This window comes from Pyrgilauda ruficollis, unplaced genomic scaffold, assembly GCF_017590135.1.
Source record: "Pyrgilauda ruficollis isolate IOZ18807 unplaced genomic scaffold, ASM1759013v1 scaffold224, whole genome shotgun sequence".
NCBI classification, from domain to species: Eukaryota; Metazoa; Chordata; class Aves; order Passeriformes; family Passeridae; genus Pyrgilauda; species Pyrgilauda ruficollis.
This window is the reverse complement of record NW_024521873.1, coordinates 309,124-333,324: the sequence shown is the minus strand read 5'-3', so window position 1 is coordinate 333,324 and position 24,201 is coordinate 309,124. Positions and strand designations below refer to the sequence as shown.

Below are 24,201 nucleotides of genomic sequence, written 5' to 3'. Positions count from 1 at the left end.
TTAATTTTGCAATAATTCTTTCTGAATGTGATTATTGTCTATAGTCATGGAACCCCCCTTGTTTTTAAAAGCTTATGGGGCATGTGATTCTTAGCTGATTCACAAGGTAGAAATGGAGTTCAAGACTAAAACTTTCAAAGGTAAGTTCATGGGGAAGAAATAAGTTGTAATTCAATGCTACTCTGTTCATATCAGTGTTATATCTGTTCCTAAAAAGTCTGGATTTTAGCACACAGACCTGAAGAATTTGCTGTTGAGTTCAGCTATTACCCCCTCCCTACAAAGATTTTTCTTTCATTATTTTCAGATGCCCTTGAAAATAAAAAAAAATGGCCAAATGCTTAAATTGGATGCAAAGAAGCAGTTTGGAATCCTTTCTGTGCCCAAAAGATATATATGATATATATGATATATTTGATGTATCAGATTCTTCTATTAGAGGTTTGAGAAAAATATAGGAGACAAGTAAGGGTGCTTCTTACCTCTGAGATCCCTCAAGCTTCATTTCACTGTCTCTACAAACAGCCTCCCAAAGCTCTATTCCAGAGGAGAAAAGCGTCTTACTCTTTTATTTTAATATACTATGCAGACAGATTAATCTCTTTCCCTGTCTCTCACTTCATAAATTAATTTGCAAGATGCAGCTAAATCCATTTTTCCATTGACAGCATCAGAAAATGAAAAGATGAAAAACTGGCAAAATACTACAGAAAGGACCTTTATACTGTGCTGTCTTGAAGATGCCAGTGCAGCACTGCATCTTCTTGAAACAAAGTGTGTGCATCACTTCAGGCACACTTGCTCCATTTGAAAAGCCTAAATTAGTACTTGAGTAGTGTAGGACAACTGCATTTAGATACATGAGAGGAAACTCTCTGCCTCAGAACTGTGTATGAGAAAGGCACATCTCTTGTTTGGAGTCCCACACTTTTATTTCAAGAGACCCCTCTGTATACATACCTCTTATTTGCGCAGTACTGTGGGAAGATGATATCCCTGCTTTATTATGTTTTATTTTCATGCACTTTTTCAGATGCCAATTCTTCCTCTGTTGTTGATACAAATTTCCATTACAGTTTTCCACACATAATAATTGCTTTTTCCCTATATTGGTAATGATGCCAACCAGCACAGTCGCTGCCTTGTTTTCGTATGCAGTGTGCCTGAAGACTATAGAAGCAGCAGACACATCTTCACGACAAAAAAAATGTCTTCATCAAAGCTGTATATTTATCCACTAATGCGCTTTTGGGGCTTTCGGGGTCTCCCCGACCCCGGCTGCCGTGGGTGTCCAGGACAGAGAAGTTCAATTAAGCATGACCTCTCCGGGCCCCCTAGGCAGGCTCCAGAGTTGCAGGCAGTCTTAGCAAGCTCAGCTCTTAAGTGAGATCAGTTCTTAGTGATTATCAGCTCATTTGTGATTTCAGCTCTTTGCTTGCGAAGTGCCGTTGGCAGATGCCGGGAGAGAGAGGAGAAGGCTGTGTGAGGTTCCACAGAGATGTCTTTATTGGTGTCTTCTGCGAAGGCTCCCCGTGACAGCTCTTCTGCCGAGCTGGGCAAAAATAGGTGTTTATATATGGTAATATATATGATTTTGGGAAACAGTCCAATAATAAGGTTCGAGGCAAAAGTGACCTATGGTCTTACAGAGAGATAACAAGGGTTCGAAGGTGGAAGAGAGGGGCTTCTTAGGTCCAGTCATCATGGCTAGGCATTTCTTAGGCTGTTGAATGCCATGGAGGCATTGCAGGCCCTGTGCCTGCCAGAACCCACCTATGCTTAATTAGTACCTTAGCATTGAAAACCTAGGGAAGCTAAAATTTGCCATTTTTTTTACAGTAGCTATATATAATTCACACGGACTGTGACTTTCACAACTTGCATGTGCCGTTTTATTGAAAGAATAGAATTCTGCTTCAGCAAATACCAGCCAAACTAAGAACAGATAAATGTACATCAAAACAGCACCTCTCTATATAAATATGGGTTTAATACAAGAGGATGCTAACAATTTTGATTAATCAAAAGTTCTATCATACTAGGCATACAGTAAACAGAAGTTCTTACCTTATTAGCAATAAGGAAGCAGTGTGTGTTAGGTCATTAAAAAGAAAAGGGCACCCATAAATACCAAGTATACATTGTGCCTTGCTGGCTTTTAACACACAGAATGTAGTTCTTGACAGATAAAGTACTAGCAACTTTTAGGCATTTAAGGAAAGCTCTTGTATACATAATTTCAAATATTTGTAAGAGCAGAATATTTGCACCTGTGAAATAAAACCAACCGTAAGCAATCAATAGCAGTTATCTAATGTCCTCACATGATGTTCTCACAGGAGACATCCTTTTAGCACCTATATAACGGTGACAAACTCCTCTAATTTATATTCATAAGGGTTAAGGAATTCGCCCTTGTTAAACACAGAATCAGCTTTTGGATCCACAAATAGAGGCAAATGGTAGAGACAGCAGTTTGGGAATTTTTGCATTAAATACTTTACCTAGTTTCATTTATTCCAGGTTTAACAGCAAAGTGGAGGCAGCACACCCAAACCATCTGTTCCTTAATATATACCTGGAATTACTCCCAAAACACTGGTATTTTGTTTATTAGTATTTGCATGGCATTTCAAAATACATGACTTGGGGCTCCTAAAATGCAAGGGAATTGTCTGAAAACAATGAACATAGCTTAAAATAATTGCTGTGGAGATTTAATTCTTTGATTTCTGACAGTGAGCATTTAGGATTCAAGGACTTGCTTTTCTCTTTACTCCAGAATGAGAAGGGCCAGTCACTTTCCAACCAATCCCAAATCCCTCTCATCTCATAATAAGAAGCACATGTCACTTGGGGAAGGTCTGATGGGGAGCTGACAGCCTGGAAGCCCCTCACAGCAAATCTGCCCGAGAAGGCTGAGATATGGTGAAACCACAGGTACCGGCAGCACCAGTCCAGATGTACAACAGCAAAAATAAGAAGAGATCTGGGCTCAAACCTAACAATGACCAGAGCACTTATCTGAAACAAAGCCACTCCTTTTTGATTTAGTTTTCAAAGTACAGAACATTGCTCCATTTGGCAATGCTACAATGCAATGTAAATCAAATCTTACAAAACCTCTGAAATTCCGTACGCACAAGCAGTTCTGTTCAGGGGAGGGATGAAAAACTCTGGCAACTTCTCTTCTGTCACAGATTTCTTTCAAAGCTTTTAAGTTAGTTTAAACACTGATGAGAACATTTTCCATTGCGTTATTATTCATGTTCTCACAGTAACAGATATGATACTGCTCTTTTTTGGGGCACTTTTTTCTTTTTGCTATTTCACAGAAGTGTGATTTGAGAGGGTGAAAAACTAATTAGAAACCATTGGTCCCTTCTAAGAAAAAAACTATGCACATTACTAGGTGCTGTTGAGTCTTACAGCAGTACATGCTGTCTGCAGGCTTCATGCTTCAACTGAGAGATACTTGCTGACCTAGGATCTTGGAAGCACTTACGTTTACAGATTATTTAAAGATAATGACTGTATGTGACCCTTGAACTAAATGTTCTGGCTTTAAAATGTGAAAGAAAAACAAGGAAAAGCAATGTGTTACCATAAATGAATTTGAAAGAACTGGGAAACTATTTACTGATCCAGCCAACATTTATATGCCTGATTAATCTCCAGGAATCTGACAGGCTAAACACAAGTTTCTAAGTTTGCAGGACTGGAGCTGGGCTGTCAAGTGCGCAGGTAACATACGGCATTGCTTTAGGGTTACAAACCACCTGCCTGCATGGCAAATCACATGATGGAAAGCAAAAGGGTGGGGCAGCTTCTCAGCTGCAAGGCAAAATACTGCACAAGTTCAGGCGCTTGAGCAGTCACATATGGTGGGCAGTTTATTGCCCAAAAAGCTGCCCATAGCCTGGTGAGATTCACCTTGCTTGTACCTTGCTCACAGTGACCTTTATCCTAGGAAAATACTGAGAGAGCTTTGCCAGCTGGAAGAATTATTTTGCTAACAGCAGCAGTCGGGCCCTGCAGTCAGCCTCCTAGGGGCTGTGCTCTGTCACCCATGCTGTACGGGCAGCACACCTCTGAAAAGACACTCCAACAGCTACAAAGGGCAATGACAATGTGTGGCTTGCAACCTCTCCTATAACGATTCAACTCTGCTTCCCTCACCCACCTCACTGGCCCCTACTAAAGCAAGTCACCAGCTCGCCACAGCAACAACCCAGCCTCCAGCAGCAATGCTGCATGGAGTGCTCAGTGCACATGCTGCAGAATTCCAGCTGTCTGGCAAGCCCCTCATTTGCAGCAGTAGGTCCAGTCATATGACAGGAAAGGGTTCCCAGTATTTGGCTTTCTCCAGACAGCAGAAGAACTTTTAAGCAGCCGCCACAGGAAGAAAAATTGGAAACATCTGATCTTGCAACACTGGAAGCATCTGAGCACTGTGGAGGAACAGAGAGCTCTGGGGTGAGAGGGTTCCTGCTGAGCTGGACTGGGGGTGCACAGACCTGCTCCCTGGGCAGCAATGCAGCACTGCATTTCCTTGTACGACTGCACTTGCTCGTGTACTGGGGCTCCTGACCTTGTCTCAGCAGCCTGCTGGGAGGAGTCACTGCCCAGCAGGAAACAAACGGATTGTGGTATCTGTGCTATTTGGGTGCTGCCTAGAGTTTCCTTAATACTTTCTGTATCGTCCTCCGAGGTTTTTGCTGTTTCTCCAAAAATACAAAATGACATCCTATTGCACCACCACATCCTGCTCTGCCTTTGCCCTGGGCAGCACAGACAGGCTCTGCTCAAGGGGGAAGCAGGCAGGAGAGCTGTTTGGGGCTCCCGTGGTCTGCAGCAGCCTCAGTTATGTACCCAGACCCCTTTGTGCTACACGGTGTATGGAGAACAAAAAGAGTCCAAACAGGAAGACCAAAAAGGATACAATCACGCCAGCGACCTTTTCTGGACTTCTAATAGGCCTTAAGGTATGTTCTGCTATATATAAATGTTAAGACATTATCATTCAGCTTTTTTTAGCCTAACCAGCCATAGAAAAATGAACAAAAGTGAATCAAAGGGAGTGACCAGAATTAAGACCACATGAATTTTTCAATTGTGTTGTTCAGAAAGAAACACAAAAGTACAGGGACTGATTGGTTCATGTGATCTCATGATAAAAAAATTAGACCAAGAGCTGGCTTTAGACACAGTAACATTAAGTGCATTTGCTTCTGATATTTGTATTGATGTTGCAAAGACTAAAAAAGCAGGTTCCCTCTGACACTAAATTGACGGTCTTTTCTGCAGATCCAGCCTGCACTTGAATGTGGTTTTCTGACTTCTGGTACCCTTTATGTCTAACAGGTTATTTATTGGCACTTCATAATCATATGTCAGGCATTAGAGGTCTCATATTAATGTACAGAATCATATCAGATACGCATTTCTTTGATGAAGTACCTGTATTATTCTTTCTGTCACTTCTTGTATTTCACCCAAAGATTTTTCACCATTCCTCAGACAGTCCTGAACACCATTGGACCGTCACCTGAAGCAGGTTAGGGAGCAACATACATCACAAAAAGCACACCTAGAAGGAGAAAGGAACCTGTGTATTGACATTTGCACTGCAAAAACATAAAACTTGTAGCTTACAATATTCCAGTAATTCTCCAATGAACTACCCACTATCTCATTGCTCCTGTTTCTTGCAAAGCAAATGCAAACTGTTAAATCAGACAGGCCCCCAAACAAACAGTCATGGCAACACTATCCAAGCCCGCACAGCGCAGGGCAGAGGAAGGTGTGGAGGAAGTGGTGGCAACATCTCTGGCTGGTACTGCCATCAGTGACTCCAGCATTTGAAACCATATCTTTATTCTGTATCTGGGTGGAGACTGCTGCTGGGCTTGGTTATAGGAGGGGACTTAATTGTCCTTAAATTACATTAAATTAAAGATGGCAGTTATACCCTTCACCTTCAATGAGGTTTTAATTAGATCCATCCCACCAGCCAGTCCATCTGTGCATATCCATTTTGGCATATTACTAACATGTTTAATGGAAATAAACAAAGCCATGTGTTTTATGTTAAAACAAAGAATACGACATCTTGGTCACATAGCAATTCATAATTTCAGTGGAATTTTATTTCTGCCCAGTATTATGTTATGGGTCACACACAAAATCACAAGATACTCGTTTCCTATGTGTCCAAGACATGTCCAGTACATCAGATGTCCTAGTATTAATTTAACCAGTAATTTATTCAGATACTATTTAAAAAATTGTTTTGGGATGCTTCTGGTAGTGAAAGTACTGAGAGCCCTTTTCATATCTTTCACTTGTATACATTTGAAGCAATTTATTGCTACTATCATATAACATATCCTCTATATTTATATATATATTTATATAAAGCTGCACAACTTATGGTAAATTATTACATGTCTAAAAGTCATCTGTAGTTCAAAGATTTTTTACTGAGCACAAAGAAGAATATGAGACACTTTGTTAAAAGCATAAATATATTCAGCTGACTTAGCAAATAGCACACCACTGCTCAGAAATTTCTTGTAAAGTACAAGGTATGAAGCCAAAAAGGAAGCATAATGCAATAAGTTCTTTAAAGTTATAATGGAACATATGAGAAAGAGAGCACGATGTAGTATGACTTACTCTGTAACTAGTCTAACCAGAAAAAAAATAATTACAGTCAGCTCTCCATTAATACTGGGTGGATTATGAAATTTGGAAATAAATTAGACTAAGGATGCACAACAGCTGCCTTGTTTCCAAACAGTCCAATTAAAGCTGGCAGGGCTTATTAACTCAGGCACAGCACCATCCAGGCTTGGCACTGCTGCTTCCAGCCCTGAGCTGGTGTTGGGCAGTTAGGGGGGAAAGCACTTGGGCAAACCTGGAAGCATGGCATTGACACCTTCAGTCCTGCAGAAAGCACAGTCCCAGCTGCCACCTCACACCATGGTCCTTCCTGTCCTGTCACAGGGCCAGACTTGACTGGCTGGTTACCAAGGGATGTTCCTGGCCATCCTCAAACAGGAACAAGACTGTCCTGTGTAAAACCCCAATTTCAGGTTTGAAGATGCACCAGTTTCTGTGGACCTACAGTAATACTGGAAGATTTTATAGCATTTTGCCAAGAGATTTGTTTAGAAGACAAATCTTGAAATTCCAGATGAATTCAGACTTTCTTCTTTCCTTTAAAATTGATCATTCTCCCAGCTATGAGATCTTTTGGCTACTGTCAGGCTTTTGCTGGAAGGGAGCATCACCTTTTCTTAGAAGCAGGAAAATTAGTTTATGTAATCAATTACTTCATACTCAACACTCAATTATTTGTTGATTTTACTTGATACTATGATCTCTTGCTAGTTTTATAAGCAGTATGGATCACTTTAATTGTAGCCTTTCTGAGGTTTTTTCCCTAAAGTTTTCACACACACCCTAGGAGCCATTTTTTTTCACATAATTGAGTCATCTGTAGGTTACGGAATACACACACACTGCTTCCCGGTAGTGATCTCCAGCTCACTTCACGCTTCCATGGCAGGTCTTTGGAGTAGTCAGGTGACTGATTCTGGGTACTGTGCCTACTCTTGTCTTTCCTTATGTTCAATGTTCCTAGAACGGCTGGAAGAGTGCTTTCCAGTCAGCATGACTTTTTGTAGTAGTGAGTATATTGCATTTAGTACCTGGATGTAGTACGTGGAAACTCAGGAAACCCAGAAACCGTGTTTTCTTGTGTCAAAGAATGAGACACCTCTACCCAAAGGACTGCCCATGGACAAGGTACCTAACTTCTTTTTATAATACTGCTAATGCTGCATAGATAAATTGCTTAAATGTTTGGTGGCAGTACTGTGGGTTATTTCAATTCTTTTAGAAACATTATTTGGAGTTACCAAAACTGAAGAATAATTCTTGAGACCCAATAAAACTAAGTGACTGAGAAATTATTTTCAATTACTAATAGGCAACTTTTTAAAATTTAAAAACACCTGGACTGAATTGGTAAAGTTCAATACAAACATTTTGTTCACCATAAATAAGCAATTTGCCAAGTTTATAGCTGTGTAGGAAATGATGCAACAAAGACTGACAACTAGTAAAAAGCATCACCCTTCAGTAAGTTAATGAAGTGCTTTTTGTTTTAATTAAATAAGACTAGTAGAACCTGTTCTGGAAATAACTATTCTGAACTTTGGAATGACAACAGGCTTCCACTCTTGAACCTCATACTAAACAAAGACATCAAAAGGAAGAAGACAAAATCTTCCAGGCTATTGTAGTGATGTGAAATAAAACCACAAACCACCTTAATACTGTCCTGGTGAAGGAAATACTTCAACTCAATGTAAGAGCTGTTGCTGAACTATTTCACGACAAGAAGGGGAAAGAAAGAGGCAAGAATTGTAACTAAAACTAAGTATTTGGGAAATATTTAAAAAATGCCCTGAACTTACTTTAACAGATACAGAAAATCTGATGCAGCATGGTTTTCTTGTTCTCTATTAATTTCAAGCAATGTTTTCAAAATCTCTGATGAAAGAAAAATAAGACTTAACACAGACTGACAAAATTGGCTCAGATGTGATCATGGATTCTTAAGCCTAATGCCTAACTGGCATTTCATATTCTGTAGAAAATAAAATCTCTGGCCTCTTTTCACCATTCTAAAATTCTCCAAAACATTATTATGATAAATCCATATCTATTTTTATTTTCTCTTTGTGTAAATACATACTGTCATCCATGGTATTTTTGGTACTAGCTAGAGATTTTTATTATGGTTCAGTGTCTTTATTCAGACAGGAAAAAGAACTAAATGTGGGACCTCTGTTCTTACTCAAAGGCCTGGAACAAGGAGTCCAGTTTCAGGACTGGTGGAGCAGTCCCACTGTTACGGCTTGGCACATTGGGTTAAAGGTCCCATCACAAGCTTCAGAAGCAATACCAATCAATGTCAGACACACAGAAATACCTTAGCCAAAATTACAGGGTTCAGTGGTCTTTCTCATACATAATTAAGCAAACAATCATCCAGCCAATCTGCAAAAAGTCTTTTAATTGGAAAAAAAAACACTTAATATTTATTAGCAATCACCTTGTCATATAAAATGTTTGCTATTTCTTAAGAGTGACAAAAGTGGAAAAATTCACTGGGACTTAGATGCAAAAAGCTGGCTGATATTAATGTTTGGAGGTTTTTACAACACGATCTGCATTTTTTAGAATTATTTTTCTTCTTTTAAAAGAGGCCAGCAATACAAGTTATCTGAAGATTGTGAAATTTCTTCAAAGATGGTAGCATCTTACAGCCAGTATGGTTGGTTGTGTATTCTGTTTAATTGGCAGGACTCTTCCTGAAGTCTTCAGAAATGGGTTTTTCTTGTTTGGGTTTTGTTGCTGTTGTTATTTTGGGGTTTTGGTAGTTTGTTTGTTTGTTGGTTTTTGGGCTTTGGGTTTTTTTTTTTCTTCAATGAGATTCTGGATTTGAGTATCTCCATTTTTATCTAAAGGCACACTGGAGCAACAAAAGCTACAGTTGACAAGAATGGAACAACTTCCCTGGAAGATCTGTAACCCTGGACTTTTGGAGAAGCTAAGGCATCTAAAAGCAATGGACACCCTTCAAAACCATGTACATAATCAAATACATATCAAGCTGTGCTTACTTTGCAAATATTAATTTTGTTCAACCAAGAATCCACGTTAGCGACCAAATGCTGAAGTTATCCAACACAATTAAAACAGCATCAAGACACATAAAAACATAGCTCAGTACATGAAGGACCAGTAACTCAAAATGCATCCCTTCTAACTCCCCAGGTGTTATGGGGTTATGGTATTATGGGCTATGGCTGTGCGGGGATTTGCCTGTCTGGAGCACAACAAGGTCCCAGAGTTTCACTTGCAGAGTTGTCCATGGACAAGAACAAACGCAGACCCTCCACAAAGGAGGGTCACTGATAAGCAAGCGGCTGTGCTGATGCCCTAAGTGTGTCCCTGCCGCGCTACCTGAGGAGAGCAGCAAAGGGCTCGCCCACAGCTAGAGGTCCCCAAGCCCCACGAGCTCAGGCTGGAGGGGCTGATCTTCCCCTGGTTTTTATCACACCCACGCACCCTCACAGCCTCTCTCAGCTCAGGGGGCACCCAGGGCCGCTGCTACATCCCTCCTCCCGCCACTCTGCTCCCAGGGAGCGGAGCTGCGGGAGGCCGGCACAGCCCGCGCTCCCCCTGCGCCCGCTGCCGCCGCCCGTCGAGCTAATGGCGGCAGGAAGCCTCCCCACACCGGCCCTCCCCGTGACTCGCTTCCTCCGGCGGACGGAAACTGGGCGGAGTGAGCGGCCCCGGCCCCGCCAGCGGAGCCGTCCAGCTGTGCTCGGTGCCTGCGAAGTGCCGCGGCCACCCCCGCGGGGACGGACGGACGGACGGACGCACGCAGCCGAGCCCCGCCGCCGGGGCGTGCCAGCGCCGCGCACCCCGCTCCTGCCAGGGCTCCGCCGCGCCGCAGCGCCAACATGCCCGCCGTCGACAAGCTCCTCCTGGAAGAGGCTCTGCAGGACAGCCCGCAGGTAGCGGCAGCTACCGGGGCAGCCCGTCCGTCGGTCGGTCGGTCGGTCGGTGTGACGCACCTGAGCGCTCGGTGCCGGCGGGCAGCCCGCGGGTCTGGCCGGGCCGGGGCGGGTTGAGAGCGGGCGAGGGCCGGGGAGCAGCGTCCCGTGGCGGGCAGAGGGGTGCTGGGGGCGGTGCGGGGGGACGGCGCGGCGGGCGGGGAAGTGGTCGGGGCGAGCTCGGAGGTCGGAGCCGTCGGGGAGCGGGGAAGCGCTGAGGCGGGCGGACGGCAGCCGTGCGGCCGCGGGGGAGGTCTGGTGTCCCGCGGGGCGTTCGTCGGGGGAAAAGCAGGCAGAGTCTGCTCCTCGGCGTCCCCCGGGACGGGGTCTGTCCCCCAGCGCGGGGGACAGTGCGCCCGTTCGCCCTTAGTGAAACTGCTGTGGCTTTTCCCTCGCACCGTCCCGTCTGGCTGCGCGCTCGGTGGCTGTGAGGGTTGCCCTGAAGAGCCGAGGCGTGTCGGGGAAGGACAGGTGCGCAGGGCTAGGTGCGCTGGCTTCCCCCGAAGGAAAGGGACACCTGTGCGCGGTGAGTCACCTGGCCCCAGTGACAGAATGGTCTGGAGGAGTGTCAGTACCAGCGTGCCTGCTCCTCAGGGGCCGCAGTTCCCATGCAGAGCTTCCATGAGCATAAGTGAGGTGGATACCACCGAAGATGACCTCCTAGGGAGGGGTGTGAGGATCGAGGAGAGGCGGTCGCTGCCCTTGCCGAGTGCGGGCAGGGGAGGATGTCGCTCCTTTCGGCCCGGTGCAGCGCCCCGTGCCCCGCCGCCGGGAGCCGCGGTGTGCCGCAGCTGCACGGGGCACCCCTGGCACTGTGGAAGCCCCACAGAGAACAACATGCCATGTCCTGATGTGTTCAGGGGCTTGGTGAGTAGAAGAGAGAAGTAATAGGAAGGGGAAAGAATGGAAATTCTACTGAGAGATGCGAAAGATGCCCTTGGGGACAAAGCATGGTGCAGAGCGAGACACAAAAGTAGTTGGTGAAGCAGGGAATAAACAAATGAGGGCAGGGTGGATCAGTATGGGTGCAGCTCCCAGGTAGCTAACTCGTAATCCTAACTCATCTGCTGATGGATCGGGAGGAGGAATGAATAGTGAGCTGCAGAGGAGATTACTGCAAGGTGTTACAGAGTCTGTCATGAGATGTTTTGAAGGAAAGTTTGGAAATGCACCTGTCGTGACTTAATGAGCCTTGGGTCTTATCTTAATTGCCTCATGTTAGCCTCGTTTTTTGTAATTTCATGAAATCCCATTCTAGTAAGAAGGATTTCCGTCATCTGTTTGATGTGGCGCATTTGCAATCACCCTTAGGAATTTTAAGCTCTGGGCTGGAAGAAGTGTTGAGTAATGTGATGTTACACCAAAGTCAGCCCTGCTTGCAGCAGAGATTTGGACAAGGTGACCTGCAGAGTTCCTTACCAGCCTGAGCTTTTTTGTGTTCCACAGTTTACTGGAACGTACTAGATTCATTATGGGTAGTTAGTAATGTTTTTAGTGTTAAAATACCCACTGCCTCCTAAAGCTGAATAAATTGACATGCAGGAGAAGTGGACTCATTTACCTCTTCAGTCAACACTTCCCACAGTGATTAAAAATGTAACGCTGACTGAAAACAGCTGAACAATGCACTGAACTGAATTTGGAGGTAGTTGTCTTTCTTGTGTCCCGAAATGAAGTCTGTCAACGTGTCCTTTGCAATCACTGGAATACCATGCAATGCATAAACCTGAGTATTGCCAGGATGTTTTACCCTGATTTGGTCATTGCTTTTTCTTCAAGCCCTACAGCTTTCAGAGGGAGGGATGTTGTTTAATTTTTATAATGACCCAGTGTTGCTAAAATATATTATTTTTATGCAAGGAAGCAAGAGTGGGCTTTTTCAGTCTTTTATATTTTTTTTTACTTTTTTTTCCCTGGGGAGAGCTTTAGATTCACAAAATCGAAACAAAAAGTTAGTCTCTGTTCCACAGAAATAAGCAGCAAAGCATCTTATAGGATCAGTTACTTCTGCAAGAAGGAGATGAGTCTCTCCTGCTCTGTGCAGTCACAGGAGTGCAAAGGGATGGTGAAATGAGGATGTAACCTCACTTTGTATAATCTGTGGGAAGTATGTGATTTACATGCAAGACCGAGGAGAATTAGGCCAAAGTTATTTCTTCATCAGGTTTCTGGAACTTGATTTATCTCTCCCCATCAGTACAGTACTTTTGTCTTGATTTGTCTCCAGACACTGACTGAAAGAGGCCATAAGAAGTGTCTTAATTTTGACTACAAATTAGAGAAAAATTTGGCTACAAAATAGAGAAAAATTTATGTCAGCAGTCATGCTAAAATCAAGGGAAGTACTTACATGAAACTAGAAAATTGTTTCCTATCCTTCCAGAAGCTGAGATAATGTTGTGAATAATGGGGCCTCCTAAATGTTAGCTTAATATTTGGGTTAGACTAGTTTATTTCAGCAGAATTAGCTGCTATTCCAAAATTTGTCAAAACAGCAACAAAGAAAATACATACATGCTGGTATTTTGTTACAGTGATTTTACAGGGTATTCTTAAATGTAAAAATTTCCAAGAATAACTTCCAAACTGTCTGAATAATTTATTGGTTTTATTATTTTTGAACAATGTGCTAATAACAGAGGCCAAGACTTTCAGAAGTTGGTTCCTGGCGCTGTTCTGCCTCAAACCGTATTTAGACAAATGAAAAATCTGAGTCTGCAAAAATTCAGTAAAATTTACAAATGCAGCTGACATTCCTGTGTTTGGAAACCTTTTCCAGCAGGCAGAAGTGGGTGATTTGTAGCCTACTTCAGGCAATTTCTTTATAACCTTTGAGTTTTGGCTTGAGATTTGGCTTGATAAACATTGTGTCAAGTTTTATAATTTTCTCTTTTCCCCAGATTTATTTTTTAACCATCTTTGTACCCTGTACTTTTCATGTGCCATTGTAACACAAAACAGGTGCCATTGTAACACAAATTGAGCACTGCATAGATACAAAATAGTTTGTTGACATTATTTTGCTTTACATTGTTGAAGATAAAACATTTGAAACCAGATATTTTTGAAAATCAATATGTTTGCAGTTACTGAAATAATATATTAATGTGCAAAACTCAAAATCATGCCACTGTCCTTACAGGGAAGTTCTGTACAAAGGTGCTTTGAACATTTGGGATCCTGGTATCAATTTCATTGACTTGGACTTCTCTCCATTCTCTGGTTTTTATGTTCACTGTATTTGAGAAGAGTACTTTGTAATGCATATTCACTTACACGCTAGGATCTCAAACTAGCTTCCCAAACTGCCAGCATCTCTCAGGTAGGAGGTGTTGTAGCAGCAAAGCACATCAGCCAAGTGAACTGTTGAGAGCTTTTAAAGGTACTCAGAGGAGGAAGGTTCTGAGGAAAACCCAAAGACTGATTCCCAGGTCATGTATTTTAACCACTGAGCAGCACTACTTTCTGGCTTGGATACTTCTCAGCAGAGATGAAATGATAGGTAATCTTAGGCCAAGATTCTTGAGGGATGCTGGTGTTAAGTTTTCCAGAACAAAGAAAGTCTGGGCAGAGAGTTTTGCAGAGAAGAAAAAATGCCTTGGAAAAATGCATGTGCCTTCTGTTAAAATAGTGGAATATCTTAAAACTTTGAAAATAAATTTCCCAAATTTGAACCTGGATACTTCAGGTACATTAGAGATTCTTGTAAGAGGGGGATAAATAAAGGACTTGCTCTTTTACAGGACTGACATGTCTGTGAAAGTACTGGAGTTTATGTATGCCCCTCATGTAAGAAGATGGAGCTCATTAATGTCGTATGGGTTAGCTGTACAGATGGAGAGACATTTCCAGTTAGCCTCAAATAGATTGGATTTATCAAAGCTAAGACTTAAGTATGGATCATGAGTTTGTTAAAGGGACAATCTTTCCTCCTTAATTATTGTAAAGATCTAGCAAATTCTGGAGCCCAGCATTATTCTGAAATATCTTTTTTATCCCATCTTGGGAGCTGTGTCAGCAACATAATTCTTTATTCCTGACAATTCCACCTGAACAAACCAAGGGAATTTATTTGTGTCTTTAAGATAACCCAAGTTTTTCCTTCCCCTTCCTGCTTGCTGGCTAGGATGAGTTACCAAAGTGAAGAAAGTACAGTGCATGGGTGTATCCTTGTCTGCCTCTTGGAGTTGAACACTCCAGTGACATCAGCTTGCTTTGGCCAGGGCTCCTTAAGAGTTGCTCAAGACAGTGGGGAGTGAATAACAGAGTGTAAATTATCTCAGTGGAAAGAGGTGCTTTCAATGCAGTCTGACACTGGAGAAGTAAAGTGAGCAAGCAGTGGTGTTTGACCCCCGGTCCTTAACATGGTTTGAATTACTGTCGTCAGCAGGAAGATATTCAGGATTTTTTACATTCCTAATTATGTTGGAAGGGCTGTCTATTAGTAGGAGCCTGGGAACTGGGATGTGGCTGTAGTGTTTTATTAGTTTGCATCCTTGTGCCTCAATTTACCATCCATAATAAAAGAACCTATTTCCACATGTTTAGAGATTCTGAATAAACAGAATCATGCAAGTCGAGGGCATATTATTTCTGATTGCTTTTTACTTTTTACTACCATCTCTTTGTAGTTGTGTGATTCTTTTTAATATTCTACTTAGGACTGAAAACTTTGCTTTTTTTCTTTTATTGAAGACTCGTTCTTTGCTCAGTGTCTTTGAAGAAGATGCAGGAACCCTTACAGAATACACAAACCAGTTGCTTCAGGCAATGCAACGAGTCTATGGTGCCCAGGTAATTTTTCATTTGTATTTCTTTTGTTCAATGTGGATTAGAAGATAAATTGCTATTATGATGCTGTTATTTACATTAGAGTTACTAAGTACATGTTCCTTCTGTGGTTTAAGAAGAGTTGTGGGTGTTTTTAATCTGATAGCTCAACCTCCTCCTGCCTTGATGCTCAGAAAAGTTGTAGTCATTAAAAAAAAAAAAAGTTATTTACTTTGTCTGCAAACAATTAATCAGAATAAAACTGTGCTGTGTCCTTACTTTATGGTACATTGGGAGGCGAGCCTTGACAAAATTTCTTGCCAAAATGCAGACACGATTCCCAGGTCTGCACAATGACTTTAGGCACCTCGCTTTGATGCTGTGACTCGCCTCATGGAGGGAACTGCCCATGTCCATTGATTACAGAGCAGATGTGCACTTTGGTTCGTACTAAAGTTAAGTGCCTAGAGTAGTTGTGAAAAAAAAATGAGCAGGAGCAGAAAAAAAAACATTTTCTAGAGTGTTTACGTGACCTAGATGACTAAATCCCTTTGAAGGTAAAATCTGTAAGAGAAATTATATCCAGTGCTTTGGAAAATGTAAATCTGAGTGATTTTCAGTGAAGCTGATTCCCATGTGCATAAAATTAGGTGTTTCAAAATGCCATATCTGGGTCTTTAAAGACATACATGGTCTCATGGAAGTTTTGCAAGTATTTATGTAGGTTAAATTCCTGAGTTCACTAGAAACAACTTTTCTATTCTTAAACCAGTAAATCAAAGCCCACAGAGAGGTTAAGAGCTCAGGGGTATTTTGAATTTCCCTGAAGAGTGCCTGATCCCTACACTATTAGAAATCAGCTCAGCTGTAAATCTTGCTATAAGCAAGTGTACATCCATTTGGTGGGATTGCTCTTTGGGTGACTGATAGTTTGACATGGAAGAACCATTTCCCCAGGATCTGGCTGCCTACACCTGGAAGATCCAGCTTTGGAGAGCTTCAAAGTCTTCACGTCTTGGATGTTGTGCAAATGAAGAGCAGCCAGAGGTTTGCAGCACAGCTTAGGTACATAGGAAATGATGCAGGGCATGGCCGAGGGCTCGAGAGATGGCATGAAATCAACACTGAAGGTCAGGGATAGGCATTTTGGCAGAGTCACTGTGCTTTAAGAGCAACAAAGAGTGTGGGCACCTTGTGTGGTAGGAATCTGACAGCAAAGACTGGGAAGGATTGAAAAGGATGAAGAAGGGAATCAGGAGATAAATCTGATTTTTAATGTCCAACTTGAGGGCTTCATGTCCTTTTCCGCTGCTGCTGACATTTTAGGATGGAATTTTAGGAAGTGGTTGCTCTATGTGATTCAAGAAAAAGGGCTTTTTTTTGCTTTTCTTTGCCTCTTCCTTTTTATCTTGGTTTTTAGACTTCTCCATTTCTGTTTCACCACAATTACATTTCCTTTTTCTTCTCATTGTCTCAGTACATTTACCCATCACTGTTTTGCAGTCCTACGGAGTCTACTTAATTTTTCCTGCACTTTTTCTCCACTTCTGTCCTGAACACTACTTTAGTTTGATGTAAATATTCAGTCACTTGTGAATATTTGATACAGTCTTTAAAACAGGTCTTTGGAGTTTGATGCAGTTTTGAGATGTAGAAATAGAAGGGTAATGCTGAACTGCCTACTAAACATAAAGCTAGTTATGGACAGTTAAGAAAAATGTATGTGGTATTTCTTGGCTGCCTAATCACAGCTTGAGAGAAAAAGCACTTTTGTTGATGTGTTATCTGGGCCTCAATAGCGGCATATTAGGAAGTGTTACCAACCCTGTAAAAGCTGAGAGTATTGAGAAGCCAATTCCGAAATTGCCTTTTTATTTTCATGACTTAAATCTTGTCTCTGCGAAGTCAAATTTTCTCTTTGCAAAGTCATTGTCATCTCCTCCTCTGATTTCTGTGTCTGTAAGATAGGAATTACAGTTACTGACCTACTTTAAAGCAATGGCCATAAAATAACTGGGATCACAGTCAAGGCAGTCAGACAAAGCATCAGTGGGTTGTACTAGTCTCCAGTACTGAAAATTCAGGGTTTGTGCCCCCTGAAAATACTTACGACAGTTTAAAAAATGTTAATTCTGTTTTCTTCAATAGTTTTTCTGAACTTTAACATTTCCCAGATGACTTAACCATGTTTTCACGATTTTTTTTGGCTAGCTTACTAGAAATTTGGTGTTTCTTGTGATGAAATCTCAGATTTTCGTGTAATTCAAACCACTTCAACTTGTGATCATATAACAATAGTTAAAGGTTCTGAAGAGATTCAGTGCAGTCTCAGGGGAGTAGCAATTAGTACCAACTGCATGCTGTTAATTAACTGTGTGGTTATATTCATATAGCTGTTTATAGCTGTGCCAAAACACTGCTCTGTGTGGAGAGCCACACTAAATTTGTAAAATGACAGCTTAAATTGCTTTAAGCACTTGGATCAGTGCATTTGAAAGGAGTGTGAAAAAGAAATACTTGCCCATATTTTTAAAAAACATTTAGGAAAATAGGAATCCTTTTAAACATCTTTTCAGGTTTACAAGTGTTCGAGCAGGACTTTAGAAAGAGTGTAAGGAGGGATGTGCAGCATCCTGTGCAGCAGCGGCTCTGCTGCCTGGGCTGCAGCTGGGAGATGCATGGGTAGCAGATTGCCTTGGCTGCAAGGCCCTCAGTGCTTTACAAGCCTCTGGTTGCCCTGCAGGATGAGGACAGTGCTCTCACCTCCCTGGACACCCACACCACATGGGATCAGGTGGTGACTCTTTAGTGCAAAAGAGGCTGTGATGCTACAAGGCAGATGCAGTGTGCGATGCCCTGATTAAGGAGAAGCCACAGGACCCAAAAGTGACGCTGGTGGAGTGAGGTTGCCCTGATGCCCTGATTAAGGAGAAGCCACAGGACCCAAAAGTGCCGCTGGAGGAGTGAGGTTGCCCTGATGCTCTGATTAAGGAGAAGTCACAGAACCCGAAAGTAGCACTGGAGGTGTGAGGCTTGGTTGATCTGGCAAACCAATGTGATTAAATACAGTGAGGCACAGTGAAGCATTTTTATATTCATCAAATAAACCACACCCATGTGAGCACATACTACTCTTCCTACTGTAGATGTCCCAGCTGTGCTGTAGTACCCTGGAATATTACCACAGTAGTGGTCTTATACAGGAGATCTTCCTTACAGAGTTTATTCTTGTAGTGCTTCCTTTTTCTATGCAAGCCCTGATGTTGCATCTGGCAATACTGCTGATTTCTGTGAATGTTGTGTTTGTCAATCTGGATGTTTTATTACCAACATTATAATGGAGGAGCAAGCAACAACTGTTAGAAAATTTATTTTGCTTAATTTACAATGCTGAGGCTCTTGCAATAGTGTATGAGCAAAGTGTGTCCAGTTTGCCTTCCTGACCACTGTCACAGTAAATTGTTTTCAGAGCTTTGCTATCATTTCCAGTTCTTCATCATGCTCTAGAAATGGCTGAGCCGCGAATCTTCACTTGAAGCAAAATGCCTTTAGGAGACTTAGGAGTCTCTTGTGTCTCTGCTGACTATTAGAAGGGATGAACAGTTGAGCAGATGAGAGGAGAGTAAGATGCAGTATTTTGTCATTGTAAAGATATTTCATCTCAGGAGTCCTGACAAACCTGTCTAGATAGAGGGGCAGTGATGTCAGAAGAGGAGTAGAAAAAAGCACATGTTGTCTTTATCAATATATCTGGAGAGAGAAAAGCATGGGAATTGTGAAGTATGATCTTGTTCAGCATCTCTGTCTCTGTGAGCATTTCTCTTGTGATTTCAGAGGCATACAGGCAAAGCAGCAACAACCACTGTGGCTCACTGCCTTTTTACATCCAGACTCTTAGAGAAACTTCTGACAGTTACGGAATAGTCTTGGTTTATAGGTACCACATTACATGGGTGTCAGGACAGCTTGAATCTATCAAGCTATTTTTTAAGTAGTGCTTTTTAAGTGTTACTTCTCTGCAAATTCATGATTCCTCACGTCTGCATTTTTCAGCAGTGCTGCTTGTTTGATTTTCCTGTGTATTGCCTTCAGGAGGCTGTAACTCAGTAGGTGGGTGTCAGGCTCTTTAGGCTATGCATGGACTTTCATATTTATTATGTTGCATAGCTCACCCCAAGTGCTGAGAGTTCTTGCTTATTTAGCAAGCAAGCACTGATGCACCTTTTCTTTTAATTATTTTCTTTTCATGTCTAAGGGAGCAATTGGGTTGGCTTTTCAAATTATAAGACCTTTTTTTTCCTAAAACATTTTGATGGAATAAAAATTAAGTTAGCATTTTATAAACTTCTAATTCAATATAGAGAAGTTTCAACAGAGTGTTAGAATGGGACAAACATTTGCAATAAACTACAATTGTCATCACTGACTTCTGTGAAATACTGTGTGTATTATTATTCCATACTTGTAAGTTTGCATCTTACCTTTTTGAGGCTTATTCACCATATATTGCTGACAGAGATAAGCAGAAGATTACCACATGAGAACTAATGTTATCTACAAAGGCATGGGCGTTGGGTTTAGTGCTGCCTATAAAGTCAGAGTTTTCACCGTGCCTGGAAACAGGTTAGCATTGTGCTAAGGGGCATCTGGAGATCTGAGGCAGCATAAATGTATGGATACCGTGCTGATAGTAATTGTTTTGACAGAAGAGGTTCTTTCTGTACTGAGCTAACCATCCTGTTGTAGCTGCTTTTGGTGTTTTTCAGCAGAGCTTTGACTGGTGGCTTCTGTTCCTTGGAGCTATTGGATGATCCTTTGCTGAACTGTTCCCATTTGTTAGGATGGGATGCTATGCTGTGAATCAGCACCAGGGCAAGCCATATGTTAGCCTGATCTTGTAAAGTGCTGTGCAGCCTGAGCACTCTGGTGAGGCTTAGCTTCTGCAACCCTGGGTTCATGTTTCCAAGCCATTTAATATGCAAACCTAAACCTGCAGGACTGTGCCATTTACTAGATTGCTGGATAATTCTGTTTTGTCAGAAGATAAGCATATGTAAATGGAGCTGCATAAAACTGTTGTATCAAGACCCAGTTCTTTCTGTTCTGTGCCTGATTTTAAAGGTAAATGTGTTGCCTGGTTCTGAAGGGGTGGACAGGCTGCAACTACCTCCTGGGTCTTCTGCTTCAACCACATATCTGGGTCTTTTTTCTCTTTGATGAGGCATTAAGTTTTCCCAGATGTAAGCCAAAATTTATTATGTGTCATTCTGCACATACAGAGTGCATGGATAAATACCTTTACCAGTGTCTTGCTTGTTTATATGAAGCAGCCTTTGGCAGTTCTGTGTCATAGTTCCTTGCAGTTTAAAAAATGCCAGCTGTAGCTGGAGTAGGGAGGTTGCTTCGCAGAAAGCTTCATTAGACTGGGATTTGAACTGGATGTGCTGGAATAGTTCTGTGTCTTTAGAAGTTAATTTATAGCTCGACTTAATCCTTTACATGCCATCAAATCTGTTGTCTGTTAGACAACTGTCTACAGAAATATCTTTGGATTTCAGCAGATTAGTCCTCGGAGTTTATTTTGGAAAAATACAGAGATCCTAAAAATGGAGGGACTGCCTCACTGGGAAATTGTAAATGGCATGGATATTTTATTACAGAGGTTAGAGAAAAATCAGTCTCTTCTGACAATAAGAACAGCTTAGTGAATAAAAGTGATAATGAAGAAGGTGGAATCAACCACATGTCTTTACTCTGAGCACTAGCTTAGAAAGTAAGAAGGACTTTTTTTTTCCCTACTGAGTTATTTGAAGGCTGGATCAAGTATTGAAGTAACTTGAAAAGTAAACAATGTTTTTTAAACTAGCTGTTTTTCATTTCTGGTAGATTAATGCTAGAATCAAGACCCACTTCCATTACCTTATCCATTTGAATTGGACTTGTAGAAATCTATTCCTAGGGCTGTCATGCAAGCCAGGGTTAGAGAAAAGGGGGGAAAAAGAAGTCAGCACATCTGTAATCACTACTGATTTAATTATACTTATTTACATATGTTTTTTTCTTCCTTCTGCTACACTTTTTTTTTTATATTAATGCTGCAGAGATGTCTTACCTGTTAAGCAAAACCATTTAGTGCAAGTGAATTTATTTGCAAGGCCCACTACTGGTTAAGTTTGCCTTCATTTAGAAAGCTTCAATTTCTGTTCAGGATTTTTTTTTTGAGTTTTTGCTTGATATATTAATAGGTGTCCTACTCCATAAATGTGGGATGAATTCTGAAATGTCAGGATAATATGGAAGAGATGTAGAGTCAGGAATGTATTGTAGTTTTTCTTTTGCAATGGTATATTGCATTGCAGTCACTTCAGGACAAAGCAAATCAGTGTTGCTGTATCCATGGGAAAATGCTTTGGAAATAGATTAAAACCTGTTAAAATAATTTGCCTGGATTTAGTGGATCTGTCAATGAAGCAATGCAAATAACTTCTAAGTCTTGGAACTGAATGGCAGCAGGGCAGGGGGAGGGGAAAAGGCTGATTAGGAAGAAATGGGAGGAGGATTAAACCAAACTTTCCCAGATTAGTGTGCTTAGCAATGCAGTATTACCACTAGGTCAGCAGAGCATTTTACTTGCTTCCTGTTCCTTATGCAATGGAGTGTGTTTCAGCTTGCTAGCTTAATTTTTTGTTGTTTACAGTTTTTGAACGTGTGTCTGTTTTGTTTTGGTTTTTGTTTGGGTTTTTTTTCCCAAATGATACAATGAATGATTTTGTACCTCTAATGGGAACTAAGTCTAGCAGGTGTTAGGAGGGAAGATGAAGGACCAAGGATTAATTTTTCCACATGGGTAGGGATTGTGTAACAAGTTTGTGGTGTTCTGACACAAAGAACTGAGCCAATAAATGAAAAATGTGACCAGCTGGCAGTAGTGGTTTGTGAGTAGTACATGGAACTGTTGTCCCCAAATCAGCCTAAAATCCCAAAGTAACTTTTGTGTCAGGCACACATCTCAATTTGTTCTGTGTCTGGAGTAATAGGCTATGAATGTCTGCTTGGGGTCTGTAATTAACTGTTGTAGCCTGGTTGTGTACTTGGTAAGGTAGTGTTCATTTACACCCCTTTGAGATCCTCAGGGTTTCTGTGTTCTCCCATTATCCTGTCACATACTGGAGACCACTCCTGGGGAGTGGTGACCCCTGGAAGAGGCTTATTCCACACACCTCTTTACACTGCCCATCTTCAAACTGCCCCACACAGATGAGTAGTGATGCCCTTTGAATGTTAAGTGAGGAAATTGAGGATTGAGTCTAAAAACCAAACTGGTAGAAGCTTTGTGGATGGTGAACACAAAAAAACAGGGTGTCTTTGGCCAGGGTTTTTTGGGTGTGGGGATTTTGTTTGTTTGTTTGTATCAGCCCATTATTCTGAAGCTTCTTGTAGTGTTAGCAGACTTAGGCCAGAAGCATGTCTTTTCCAGATTCAGAGCAGATCACAAAACTGCAGACTTTGCAGGAATAAATAAATTGAAACAAATGGGGAAAAGAGGCATGTTTCTGATACTTGGTTTATTTCAAAAGATTTCTCTCATCCTGATCCAGCTGTACAATTTATAGGTAGCATCACAGTTGTTGTGTGAGGACTTAGAGCTAGGTAGGAACTGCAAGAAGACTGTCTTTGAGATTGTGTTTATGAGAAAGATGCCAGGTCTGAGAACTTCTGCTTGTTTTTTGTAATATGAATTTCCTCCCACATGCATACAAACAAACCCTTTAAATGTCTTCTGTATACTTGCAGGGAGTCCTGTCCTCCCTGTCATAAACTCATTGCTTGCTAGCTCCCACTTTGAAGGTGGCACAGTCTCTCTGGTGTTCTTACTGCTTGGGGACGGATAATTAAACGTCATTCCTATCCATGTCATAATAAAAAACAAACCCTTAACAGGGTTTGTTTTTTATTATGAGGCAGAGCATCCTTTTCCATCCTTTAGCTTGGGAAATACTTAAATACCAAGTGTTTGTGTAAAGCTTTTTCATTGTAAAAACTACGTAATCTGTAAAAACTCCTGTAAATCTTACAGGAACCATTGGCATTACTGTTGTGTGAAAGTGTGCTTATTAATAAATTGGGCTGAGACAAGAAATAAGACTAATCCCTCACTGTGAAGTGAGAACAGTCATAGGGTGTGCATGATCTGAGCATGAGCCCACATTATCTCAGCTTTGAACTCCTGTTGATGCCTCGGGAGCCTCTGCTGTGCCATATCCTCCTGCCTGGGAGTGTTATCGCCATGGTGTTTTAAGATGGTCAAAATTACCTCATTCAGCTTTTCCTGTCCTATGTTCACATGCAGTGGCTGGTTTGGTTTGGCTTTTTTTATTTTTCCCCTGAGCACTTGAGCACACTTTAACACTGACTGAAAGTTGGGCCCTTCTGCCCTATGAGCCCCCGTTCCTGGCATGCCAAGGTGGAGCAGAAGCACCAGGCTGTAACGCAGTATGTCACAGGTGGCAGCAGGCCAAAGCAAAGGGTGTTTCAGGGTCTCTGGCCCAGATACTTCGCTGTGCTGGGCTCTGCTTACTCAGGATGATATGGGACAATAAGAAAGCACACGAGCTCTGTCCCAGTTTTAATGGTTTTCTGTATCAGCCCTAGTAAAAAGGGCTCTACTGAAGCAGTTCAGAGATCTGCTCCTAGTTTTACAAACTCTCTATGGCCTTATATATTTGAAGACAGGAATAGTTTGTTAAGGTTTAAAATTAAATTTAAAGTTACTAGTTCTCTGCATTTCTGAGGA

General features: G+C 41.7%; 1 protein-coding gene across 1 annotated transcript in view; it reads left to right on the top strand.

The window, feature by feature from the left end:
- Nucleotides 1-10,373: 10,373 nt before the first annotated feature.
- Nucleotides 10,374-24,201, top strand: part of APPL2 (adaptor protein, phosphotyrosine interacting with PH domain and leucine zipper 2) — a 33,665-nt gene continuing 19,837 nt past the window's right edge. Inside the window, exons 1-2 of the mRNA XM_041468665.1 lie at nucleotides 10,374-10,598; nucleotides 15,333-15,431. Of these exons, the coding sequence (XP_041324599.1) occupies nucleotides 10,545-10,598; nucleotides 15,333-15,431 (153 nt within the window). The 5' untranslated portion in view covers nucleotides 10,374-10,544. The remainder of the gene's footprint in view (nucleotides 10,599-15,332; nucleotides 15,432-24,201) is intronic.